Here is a 12,032-nt window from a genome sequence, read left to right on the forward strand (position 1 = left end):
AGCTATTATCTGCCACATATGAATTTAGCGGTATTTTTCCATGGTATTTAATTACATAAACACAAAAAATATTCAGATTTATTTTTCTATTTATATCTAAAGCAGTTTTCCTAGAAGAATTTATATTTTTATTTGCCCTAGAAATTTAAAGTGCATTTATCTGCACTTAAAGGAAAAAGTAATCATTAATTACTCGTGTGTAGAAAACAGGAATAAAACAAGACAGTACCTGAATAAATAGATCTTTAGATTTTATTTAAGCTTGTCAGAATATCTCAAAATTATGCTACATTTTTTTTATCTTTACTTTAAGTAGCTTTTAAAGACATATTTTAGATTTTTCTGTAGCTTTATGGCACGATTTCCAACTAAACTTCTCCATTGACGCTGTATTTCCGACAGCACCTGAAGGCATCACCGGTGGCTTTTCAGAGTGGGCGGGGCCGTTTACGTCCCTCGGTAAAAACTGAGGCGCGCGCCGCCCCTGTCACATTTCGACACCTGAGAACCGAGCGACACCGGAGAGTAAAACCCGAACCAGCAACTCGAACCAGCACCCCGACAGAACCAGCAGCGCCATGCCGTCTCTGCGACACTCCTACACGGTGACGGTCCCGGGACACCCCGGCGGCCTGCCGCTGGACGAACCGGAGCTGCGGCGCAAGCAGCTGTCCCGCTCCATGCTGGTCAACACCTTCATGGGTCTGATCATCAACCCGGCCAAGGTGAGTCCACATCCGGGTCTTTTCTCTAAAAAAAAGGGTTTTAATGTGCTTTTCCTGCAGATTAATTTCATTCTGCTCCGCAAATATCAGTTTTTAGTTAGCAAATTTTGTTTTCTTCCTAAAGAATTTATATATTTATTCACTCAAGAAATGTAGAGAAGTGGCATTTAGCTGCACTTAAATAAAATAAATATATATTTTCTCATTCCTTTGTAGAAAGCAGGATGTGTTTTATAAATTTCTGACTTTTAAGTGGGGGAAAAAAAACATTATATTTTTATAAAATGTAAGAATAAAACTGGAAGCAATCGCATGCAACATTCAAGCATAACATTATGACCAGCATTATGACTGCTGGAGTTTTATCTGCAGCAGATTAAACTCCCGGGTCACCTGACCAGATCTGTTAATGGTCATAATGTTTTGCCTAATTGGAGTGTGCTTTAAGATAACGCATTAAATGAAAACAGCTGCACAGAGATAATCATTGTTTTCTGCTTCAAAATAGGCCTGAAATGATTAATCATGATTAATTGTGATTAATCGATTATTGAAATAATTGCCAACCAATCGATTAATCGTTAACAGTCTCCAATACAGGCCATTTGCTGAAAGAACAACACAGTGATTAATCCAAAATTGTTCAAGATTTATATCAAATTTGCGTTAGAGATAAAAATGTGACATGAAGCAGGTAGAAAAATCTCACAATGCAACGACTCTACAGTTATACAGTCAAACACGGTGGTGGTGTTGTGATGATCTGGGCCTGCTTTTGCTGAGCCAGACAAATCATAGTTTAAAAAAAACACTTTTTTCTAGTTACCCGCTGCTTTTTCTCTGATATTAAAGTTCACTTGATGACCTGCAACACTTGAGTTTGACAAAAACACCAAACAGAAGAAATCTGTAAAAAATACTTTTCCACAGAGATTAAATTGACAAAAAGAGTTGAATCTTGACTGCGAGTTGCGTCAGTGTGTAGAAATGAGGGTAAAGTTGAGCCGGGCGTCCAGCGTGCGGAGCGGAGCGGCTTGGGCAGAAAAGCTGCAGACGGCTGCATCAAGTGGGGCTGTTGCATAACGGGAAGCAGAACCGCTGATAAGCGGCGCGTCCCAAGAAGAACACCTTATCGTTCACGCAGCAGGACTCTGCTGGCACCAGGACCGGCCCGCAGTCAGCACATATTTCTGTTCACGTGGGCCGGAGGTGTCGGGCTCAGGTCGACCCGCGGAGCTACTTACATAACCAGAACCTCAGCCGAGACCAGAGAGTTTTTATGTAACTCCAAGCTCATCTTAGGACAGAAGGAAACAGAGTTAATCATCGATTTTTAATCATGATTAATCATTTATTGAATTAATTTCCAATTAATCATTAACCGGAATATACAAACTTGGAAAAAAGAGCATATTTAAAGCGGTAATAAAGTTAAAACTGAACAAAGTGTGTATAATAAGATAAAACATCTTTGCTTTAACTTCACCTGGTTAAAATTCACTGAAGTAACTTTGTTGTTGCATTTAGGCAATAAAATGTTTATTTTTTTTATTTAAAAAAGGAATTAAACTAATTCTATATTGTTCATTTAAAAAATGAATGGACAAAAGAGAAAAATGCCTAAAAATCTGAATAATGAACTACTCAAATAATTGTTATTTACATCCTTAAAATCAAAATATTCATGATCAAATCTGCATTATTGTGTAAAACAAACAGTTGCAGCTGGGAATTTCTCCTAAAACTTTACTTTATTCTTGCAGATATTCATCAAAAACGTTCATATTTTACCTTTATAATGAGCCTCTTCCTAAATATCATGAGTACTGCAGTCAGTTAGTAAAAAATCTCTGGATGAAAGAGAAACATACCTAAAGATGCTGAAATAGAATCATGTTTGCTTTAAAAACGAGTCGTTTCTCACACAGTGTGCGTTTCATTTAAAATTAAAAATCCATCATGAATTTACAGAAAACATTTCAGGATGGAGGAATTTGTCCGGAAATATCCACATTTCTCCTCACTTTCTGCAGTTTTCCTCTTAAGGTTCCTGCGTTTTCATTTGAACCGTGTCGCTCTGTGTTTACCGTGTAAACATCTAAACGATAGGACTCGGGTTCAGCCGGGTCTCCAGAACCCGCTCCAACGTGTTTACACCCTGAGCCAAGGCGAGGCTGCCACCACCGCCGTCGCCTGCTGCAACGCCTGCAGGGCGCCAATATTTCAGCACAGAATGTTCCCAGGCTCTCTGAAGTCCTGCCAGCCGGTGCACAGAGTTCACCTGAACGCATCACTTCCTGTGAGCCCGGTCCTGCTGGTTTGGACCCACACCATATGTCTGCTTCCAGACGGCAGAGACCGATTTAAATCGGAGCTCTGTAGGATTATACACGCATTAGTAGAAATTGACCAATGCCGATTGTTTTGAAGAGCAATTTTGATACAGATTATTTTGAAGTCAGTCTGACTGATTTACAATATGTGCTGCAAATAAAATAAACCAATGTACAGTTTTTTAAAAAGTGAATATATAAAAGTACTTGCATGAAATGTCACAATAAAAATTATTACATTGTATAAAGAAAAATCAAAGTACAGTGATGATTTTACATAATTACTGTTGAAAATTATAAACAACTATTACAAATAAGTTGAAAAGTTCTTCTTTTAATGAATCATATTCTCAAGCCTTTTATGTTATCTGCACTTTTGTCAGCCTCAGCCCTCCGTACACGAGTTGTTGCTGCTGCATTCCCAGTTTAAAGGTGAACATTCTTACATTTCCAGCTGTCAGCAGAGGCGTTGATGCGTTTCGCCGCTCGGTCAGCTTATTATTGCGTTATGATGTAACAGAAGTGATGACTGAGCCGCATGTCGGCGCCCGCTGGAACATCATCACCACGAAACAATCTGTTCTGTCGATATTAGGTCATCAGGGTGACTTAACAAAACTAAATGTGGGTGTTGATTGTAAAAATAAAACTTTTTAAAGTCATTTTCAGGTTATGTAAGCGGCTCTGGGAACAGAGCTTTTTTTAACAGGAAAAAGACCCAGACTATACAAAGGGATACCTGTGGCTGTAGCCCAGGGCTGCGATGTTTGGGGGGCAGCCTCAAAAACCGTTACTTACTTCTTTTTCTTTAATTTAATGTTTTACAGCATTTTACTGTTTTATAAAACATTTAAGCCCATATCAGATGACTTGCATTCATATTTTGGAATATTAGTAATATAAAAAAAATATTCAATCATTTGTAAATGAGTAAACTTATAGTACTTTTTCTACCCACAATGCATCACTTCATAGCAGAAACACCACAGAACTGATTCCATCTTTGTAACTCTGGCCCTGCCTGAAATGATACTTAAAAACATATTTTGTCAAATTCAATCATGGATTATTTATGTCTGTAAACTAAATATTTAGTTTACAGACATAAATATGCTAAATATTTAGCTTGCTAATTAAATAGATTGAAGTTGACATTTAGAAATGAATACCATGGTGAATATGGTGTGTACTTTCTCTTATTTTTATTTTAAGTCTTGAGTAGAAAATTTACTTTGACTATGCTTCTACTGTTGACAGATGTTACTGTTATAATTTGCAGCTACTGTATGTAAAAACACTCTGGGAGCTCAGACATTTCAGTTTTCTATCCTCCAGACTGACTAGGAAGTGTTTTAAGGAAAAGGTCAGCTAAGGCCAGGCTGAATCAAACGATGGAGACATGTTGCATTTCATAATGACGACATGATGAAACACCACGATGTCGTCTGCATAGAGACGAACTTTACCCTCCCTGTGACCTCAGACCCAGAACACGACTCCTCCCACCATCACATCATCTGACATCATCGTACGGTTCGGGTTGAATCATAAAAATAAAAAATGCTGCTGCTGCTGAAGAAACCTAATACTCAGTTAAAAACTGCAGAGGGAACTTGGAAGGAGCTGAAATAGAAGAAACGATAAAAATATCTACTTTTCCATATTTTGTCGCATTACAACCATGAACATGAACATATTTCATTTCAGATTAGATTACTCATTATTTAGCCATTCATCAGGCAACTTCTGAAAGCAACTGGTTGCACTCAGAGAAAATGAGGGCTGAATACTTTCACACCGCACTTTTCAGTTGAAAATGTTTTGAATCCTGTCAGATTTCTTTTCTACTTCACTGTTCTATATCATTTTGTGTTGGCCTCCCACATTAAATATATTTATGGTCATCATGTAACAAAAAATTGAAAAATTAACCACTTGCGCTTATTTTATACATTCTAAATACATTTAAGAAATCATGTAATCTAGTAATTCAAATCATTTTTTAAATAAGAAAATAAAAGTTTTATTGACTAAAACACGATAACGCTTCATTATTTGTAGTTTCTACATCAGTTAGTTTTGTGTTACTAATATTTGCACTAGAAACTAGATCAAAAATAAATTTTGTAGTTTTGTAGTGATTACTTCCAGACTTGAACAGAACTTGTCTGACAGCACGAAGTAGGCGAAAACATCTCAGAAAGCGACTCGATAGAAATAAATTCTGGAACAGAGGAGAAATGGAAGAGAACAACCAAAAAGGTCTTTTTTTAAAGTCAGGCTGAAAAGTGTTGATTTTTGAGGTCTGAGGTCATTTTTAATGTTTCTGTTTGTGAACAGAGCAAGACTCCGCAGGGCCTGGTGGGGCTGAGGAACCTGGGCAACACGGTAAGCTTCCCAGCATCTCTCCCAGCATCTCTCCCAGTGGAACTAGCAGCTCAGACTGGACCCGTGGTGACGTTTGCTCTTGTTTCCAGTGCTTCATGAACTCCATCCTGCAGTGTCTGAGCAACACGTCCGAGCTGAGAGACTACTGCCTGTGGAACTTCCACCTGATGGAGCTGAACCGCCGCACCAACACGGCACTCATGGAAGGTGGGCGGAGCCTCTGCACGACAAACGCTGCGTTACCAGCTTTAAGATGGTTTCTGGGCCAGGTGTACGTCTCAACCTGTAAACTTTATGGTTTTACATTCCCTCATCGTCGCTCAGCTGTTAAACCCAGATCCTCAGCGAACGCGACCCAGAAAAGCAGCAGCGTTTATTGTCATTTTTACGACATAATCTGAGCACAGTGGCCGTTTATCACCGTTAGTGGCACACTATGCATCCTGGGCTCAAGGTGGGAACATCAGGTCAGCAGGCGAGCCTCAGGAGACGTTTTAGTAAAACTGGATGAGGGACAGGGCTGTAGTTCATTCGTTGATAAATAATGACTATAGATTTACAAAACAAGCAACATTTTCAATTCAAAAACCCCTCTTCCTGCTAAATCATTGAATGAACAGACATATGAGCTCAATAGCAAATATATTTATTGTTTTAATCTGTCAGTCTCTGGATTTCATTCGCAGAGTTTGGGATTATGTTGGGATGATTCCTGTTAGACGGATTTACTAATAAATCGTTTACATTTTTCTCTCTCCCTGTCTTGCTTTTGTTTTCTGGTTTAGAGTTTGCAAAGCTAACTCAGAATCTGTGGACGTCTGCGAGCAACGAGGCCGTCAGTCCGTCTGAATTCAGAAACCAGGTCCAGAAATTTGCCCCCAAATTTATCGGCTGCAAGTAAGTTTCCCTTCTTCTTCACAGGAAGCCTTAAATGTCAGGTGAGAGAAGTCGTCAGGTTGGATAAAATCGTTTTTATCTGCAGCCAGCAGGACGCCCAGGAGTTCCTGCGCTTCCTGTTGGACGGCCTCCACAACGAGGTGAACAGGGCGACGACCCGGCGAAAGGTGTCGGCCCAGGACATCGACCACCTCCCGTAAGCCGACTCCCTCCTCCAGAGGTTACTCAGCTTCACTCGTGTTTTTCTGCTAAATCTCAATCATTTGATCTGCAGTGACGAAGAAAAGGCCCGGCGGACGTGGAACATGTACCTGGAGAGAGAGGACAGTAAAGTCGTTGGTAAGAGTCTTTGAAACATCAGGGAAGCAACATGGCTGCCTTCCAGTGAACATGACCTTTGACCTCTCACATGCCTGCTTCCAGACCTGTTTGCGGGGCAGCTGAAAAGCTCTCTGACCTGCACAGTTTGTGGTTTCCGCTCCACCGTGTTCGAGCCGTTTTGGGATCTATCGGTTCCGATCGCCCAGGTGAGGAGACCCAACCTGCCAGCCAATCAGATTCTGGTTCAGCACTACTTACCTGAAATAAACCCGAGTTCTGCTTAAAAATCCACTTCTATGAAAACCCAAATGATGAGACTCCAGCAACTATTTTACTAGAGCTGAAACGACTAGTCGGATTAACTAATTTAGTTAACGATTAATCGTTAATCTGGAGTTTTCAGACTTTTAAAAGCCATATTTTCTACCCAGAACTCATCCAGTGTTTTTCCTTCACCTGGTTCAAACTCAGTAAAGAAAATCCTGTTCAGCAACTTGTGCTGTCAATGATTAATCAGTTCATGTTTGAAGGGTTGACTGAGCTTCAGATGCGTTCTTTACCACAAATGATCAAGCCTCACTAAAAGAACGATGTTATTGCATTTTAGACAATAACATGTTTATTTTATGTGGAAAATGAATTGAATTACTTCATTATTTGCATTTTTATGTATTTCTAAAGTAGAAAATTAGCTCATAAATAAATAATATGCAGAATGTGGCAATTTTTTATCCGATTAATCAATTAATCATCAGAATAATTGGTAGGATAAGCCTTTATTCTTACAATTAATCAACGGTATAATTTATAGAATAATTGATTATTCTGATGATTAGTTAATTAATCATAAGTATAATTGATAGAGTAATCAGTTATTTTGTTGATTAATCAATTAATCATCAGAATAATCGATTACTGAAATAACCATTAGCTGCAGCCCTACAGGTTACTGCTCAGGATGTTAAGCTCTCAGAAAGCAACAAACAATCAATAAAACATTAAATTCTTTCTGAAACTTCATTTGGAGATCATGACACTCTGAGATGGATAAATGAATTTTTCTGACTGGATGTTGTCTGATCCTCCACAGAAGAGCTCTGGTGAAGTGACGCTGAAGGACTGCTTGAGGCTCTTCACAAGAGAAGATGTGCTGGACGGAGAAGAACGACCGGTAACAGACCCGGGCAACGGCTAGCAGCCTTTTCTGTTTTAAGTTGCTGCAGACAGAATCTGACTGCCTGCAACGTGTTTCTTTATTTCTCAGACCTGTAACAAATGCAAAGCCAGAAGAAAATGCACCAAGAGGTTCAGCATCCAGAGGTTCCCTCAGGTTCTTGTACTTCGTATCCTTTTTGCAGTCGTTTTTGCAGCATGCAGATGCTAATCCTCCCGCTAACGTAAAGGTATGCACCAATACCAGTTTTTGTGCCTTGACCCCGGTTTGCCCCTCAGACCTGAAGCGTTTCTCAGACTCAAATGTCAGAGCGAGCAAACTGAACACCTTCGTCGACTTTCCTCTCAAAGATCTGGACCTGAGGGAGTTTTCAGCGGACAGCTGCGGTGAGTATCTGCAGCAAAAACAGAAACTATCTAGAGAAAAAACATCAGTTGTTACAGCTAAAAACTACAAATCAGGCCCAAATCTGGTCCCTGATCATGCAGAGTCACATTAAGACAGTTACAAAGTCGGTCTTCTATCACTATTCACAGGATTACAGGACTAACGTCCCAGCAAATTCTAGAAAAACTCCATATCACAAATGTGGAACAAACTTCCAGAAAACTGCAAAACAACTGAAACACTGAGATCCTTTAAATCAAGACTAAAACTCAGCTTGTTAGAGCTGATTTTGATTCTTAATAACTTGAACATTGGCCAATAATTTGGATTATGGCGTTCGGCAGAATTTAATGTCTGCCACTGGTTTTTATGATGTTTTCAGGATGTAAAGCACTTTAAACTGCCATTTTGCTTCAATGTGTTGTACAAATAAACTGTATTGATTCTTCCTCCAGAGCGTCCCGTCTACAACCTGTACGCCGTGTCCAACCACACGGGGAACGCACTGGGCGGCCATTACACGGCGTCCTGCAGGAACCCAGCGCTGGGGGAGTGGTTCAGCTACAACGACTCCAGGTATCAGATCTCACCTCACTGGGTTCACGTATCGGCTTATCAGGCGGATCACGCAGCCTCGCCTGCTGCGCCCGCGCTGACCTCATTGTTGCTGTAAAACTCTGCAGCAGCTTAAATTTTACAACCAAATTAGGGGTTGGCTGCCTGTTTACAAGCCTGTGGATCTGTGTGTGTGTGTGTGTGTGTGTGTGTGTGTGTGTGTGTGTGTGTGTGTGTGTGTGTGCTTAGCAGGTTAAACACACACATAATGTAAATAAATTATCAATGAATGTTGAAAAACTATATAATATTTAGCAAAAGAGTGGTTGATGTTGATGGGGTTGAGACTAAACGTGAGAGAGATCAAACCACACATCAACAATTTAAAGATAAACATATCAAGGAAAATTACATTATATGGTCACTATATAAAATTAAATTCACTGAATGATATTACTACAATTCACAGATCGTTCCCTGTTTCACGTATTGTGTAGAAGTTTGAGGGAATGTTTGAAAAGGGAGGAAAAAAGGCTGCTAGATATATGATGACTAGCATTGGTTTTAGCTGTCACGTCTCCAATATAAAGAGCTAAATCTTTAATTATGAGTGATATATAAAAGAGATGCAGTACTTTGTTACTAAATATCAAAGCTACAATTAGATAAGGTCAGGAAAAAGTTTTAATTAAAAAGAAAATGACAAGAGAGAGAAAAATAGGTCAGTTATGCTAGCTTGATTTTGACAACCTTAACATGTAGATGTGCTCCAGGATTTGGTGTGTTTTGGTTCAGTTAACAAAAAAAGGTCACCCACACACCAACTGTCTGACAGATCATCAGGAGAGCAGGTGTTTAAATTAGCTATCAACCACTGCTGTATTAGATTAGCTAATTTAGCTAATCACAAAGGTAGCTCATCTACCACAGCGATCACTTATCAATAATCACAAAGATAAACTTCAAGCCTGGAAACATAAATGGCCTGAATGTTCTGTTCTTTGTGTGTGAAATGTTTGAGTGTTTTTTGGTGTTGAATCCTGAAACCTATAGTAGAGGTGTTGTTAGTCAGTTGCTATGGCAACGAGTCTGCGTGTAGTGTGGCAACACAGAGAGCGAGAATACGGGTGTTTTTACTGATTTTCAGCGTTATGTTCCTCTTTCCTGTGGCTCACTGCATTAAATTAATAATCCCCACATCTCCAGGTTTCATTCAGTTAAAAGATTTGGCAGAACGGCTGTTTTTTGTTTGTTTGTTTGTTTGTTTGTTTTGTTTTCCCACCAGCGTTGTGCAAATTTCCGGATGTAAACAATAACGTGCCACGTGTCCATACAAGATTCTTCTTTTCTTCAAACTACTCCTTTTTTATTCAAATCTTTGGTTCACGTTAATGTTGAGCTCTAAACGAATGAAATAAATTAAAAACTAAAGTTAAATCATGTCACGTGTCTCCGCAGGGTCAGCCCCATGTCGTCCAGCCAGGTGCGCAGCAGCAACGCCTACGTCCTCTTCTACGAGATGGCCAACTCTTCACACGGAAAGTACCAGACATGTCGGCTGTAGAAACGGAGAGACGAGCTGCACTCAACTGAGCCTGAACACACGGAGCCACAGCGCCCTCTAGCGGAGAAGGAACTGCCATTACAAACTGTGAACATGGCTTCTGGAAAAGCTTCTTGAAAAGGGTCAAAACTGAACAAAAAGTTGTTTTTACTGCCATTTTTTTGACACTTACTTTCAATATTTATAAATTGTCTTTTAGAATACATAATTTATTCTTTTTAATTTATTCTGCTTATTGACTCCAGCGATGGTTTGAGGATGTTTTCAAGTGGAGACAGTAATATTTTTGTACAGTATTTATGCACAGCAGAGTGAAAGTGATGCAACTCTACTTCCTGACTTTACATCCAAAGTCTGTAAATGATTAAAAGTCATCACTAAATCTTGTGTTTGCTTTATTTAGCCATCCATTTGTCCACCTACAGAGATTTGCAGCTCCATAAGGAGCCACAACCTTTTACTTACAAGTATGAATTCAGTCTGGTTTAAAATATCTAAGTGCGTTTACAATATATTTCTGGACTGCATAAAGGTGAACACAAGTATAAATATACAGATAAATATAATATAATAATTAGATAAAGTATCAAAACATCTGAGTTTCATTCTGAAGTAGTAACTATCCAAATTTTAAGCAGTGATGCAAATTATTGACTAAATCTTACAGTTTTAGAGCACTAAACCCTATAAAACTTTTTTTCCTTTAGCTCAGACCGGCCATTTTGTGTTTTTTAAGTCACCGTCAGTGAAGTTGAAATGAATTCAGCGTGTCTCACTACTAGACACATCAGGTCAGCTGGTCACAGATGTTCTCTGCCACCACATCCCCCTTGTGCCTGTTCTCCGTCTCACTCCGTGGATAACAAAGGAGGTGCTTGTGTGGATAAAAAACAGCAAAAAGAGAGTAAAATAATTATATGTTATATTAATTATAGCTGTTGGCACTTCAAGACCTGCTGTCTTGGTCACACTACTGAAATAGTGTTCTATGAAATGGAATATTTTATTCCACAGACTGGACAGAGTGGGAGTATGTTTTTAAAGTTGGTCATTTAAAGTTTGCCACCGTTTCAACAAGTTGCCTATCGAGTGAAACTGGACACACTTTCAGGTCTTGTTAGATCATTTAATTAGCTCTACGTTCTTAAGAAGATTAAAAAGTATATGATGATTTATTAGAGAATGTTTCTTTTACAGTGCCAGTAATACCAGAATTTATCATTAATAATAAAGACTTTGCGGTATCCTGATTTGATGATGTTTATGTTAGTTGTAAAGCTCCCCCATGCCGCTAGAGGCAGTAGTAGAACACAAAAGATGCAAATAAGGAGCGGATTTAGAAGTACACAGAACTGTGAGCTGGGCTGAGTAAAATACAAGAGCGATGGATTCAACACGTTGGACTGAAACACAACTTTTTATGAACTGTGCCAAGCTGTGAGAGCTGTTGTCCGAACAAACAAACCACGATGAACATTTTTCCTGTTGTCTTCTGTTTCCGCCAGTAGTAACATCCGGCTGTTGACCTGGTAGCTTGTGATGTGGAGGAAAAAAAAGCGTTTCTTATTGCAGTTTTGAAATTTCGACACCAACTCATCCCAGCGCCTTTTTAGGGAAGAGGTGAGTTTGTCGAAATTGGCATGTTTCCATAAAGCGACTTTATTTCTATTTCAATTTGCGAATTTAAA

At 39.2% G+C, this 12,032-nt stretch overlaps 1 protein-coding gene across 1 annotated transcript; it reads left to right on the forward strand.

Annotated features, from left to right (window-relative positions):
• The first annotated feature begins 453 nt into the window (after positions 1-453).
• On the forward strand, positions 454-10,726 carry LOC122845406 (ubiquitin carboxyl-terminal hydrolase 2-like). Its single transcript, XM_044141686.1, has 12 exons — positions 454-725; positions 5,399-5,446; positions 5,536-5,653; positions 6,232-6,343; positions 6,429-6,539; positions 6,618-6,682; positions 6,767-6,870; positions 7,755-7,835; positions 7,929-8,007; positions 8,117-8,224; positions 8,681-8,801; positions 10,239-10,726. The coding sequence occupies exons 1-12, from the start codon at positions 579-581 to the stop codon at positions 10,342-10,344; spliced, it is 1,200 nt and encodes a 399-aa protein (XP_043997621.1). The 5' UTR covers positions 454-578; the 3' UTR covers positions 10,345-10,726.
• The last annotated feature ends 1,306 nt before the right edge of the window (positions 10,727-12,032 follow it).

This window comes from Gambusia affinis, linkage group LG15, assembly GCF_019740435.1.
Source record: "Gambusia affinis linkage group LG15, SWU_Gaff_1.0, whole genome shotgun sequence".
NCBI classification, from domain to species: domain Eukaryota; kingdom Metazoa; phylum Chordata; class Actinopteri; order Cyprinodontiformes; family Poeciliidae; genus Gambusia; species Gambusia affinis.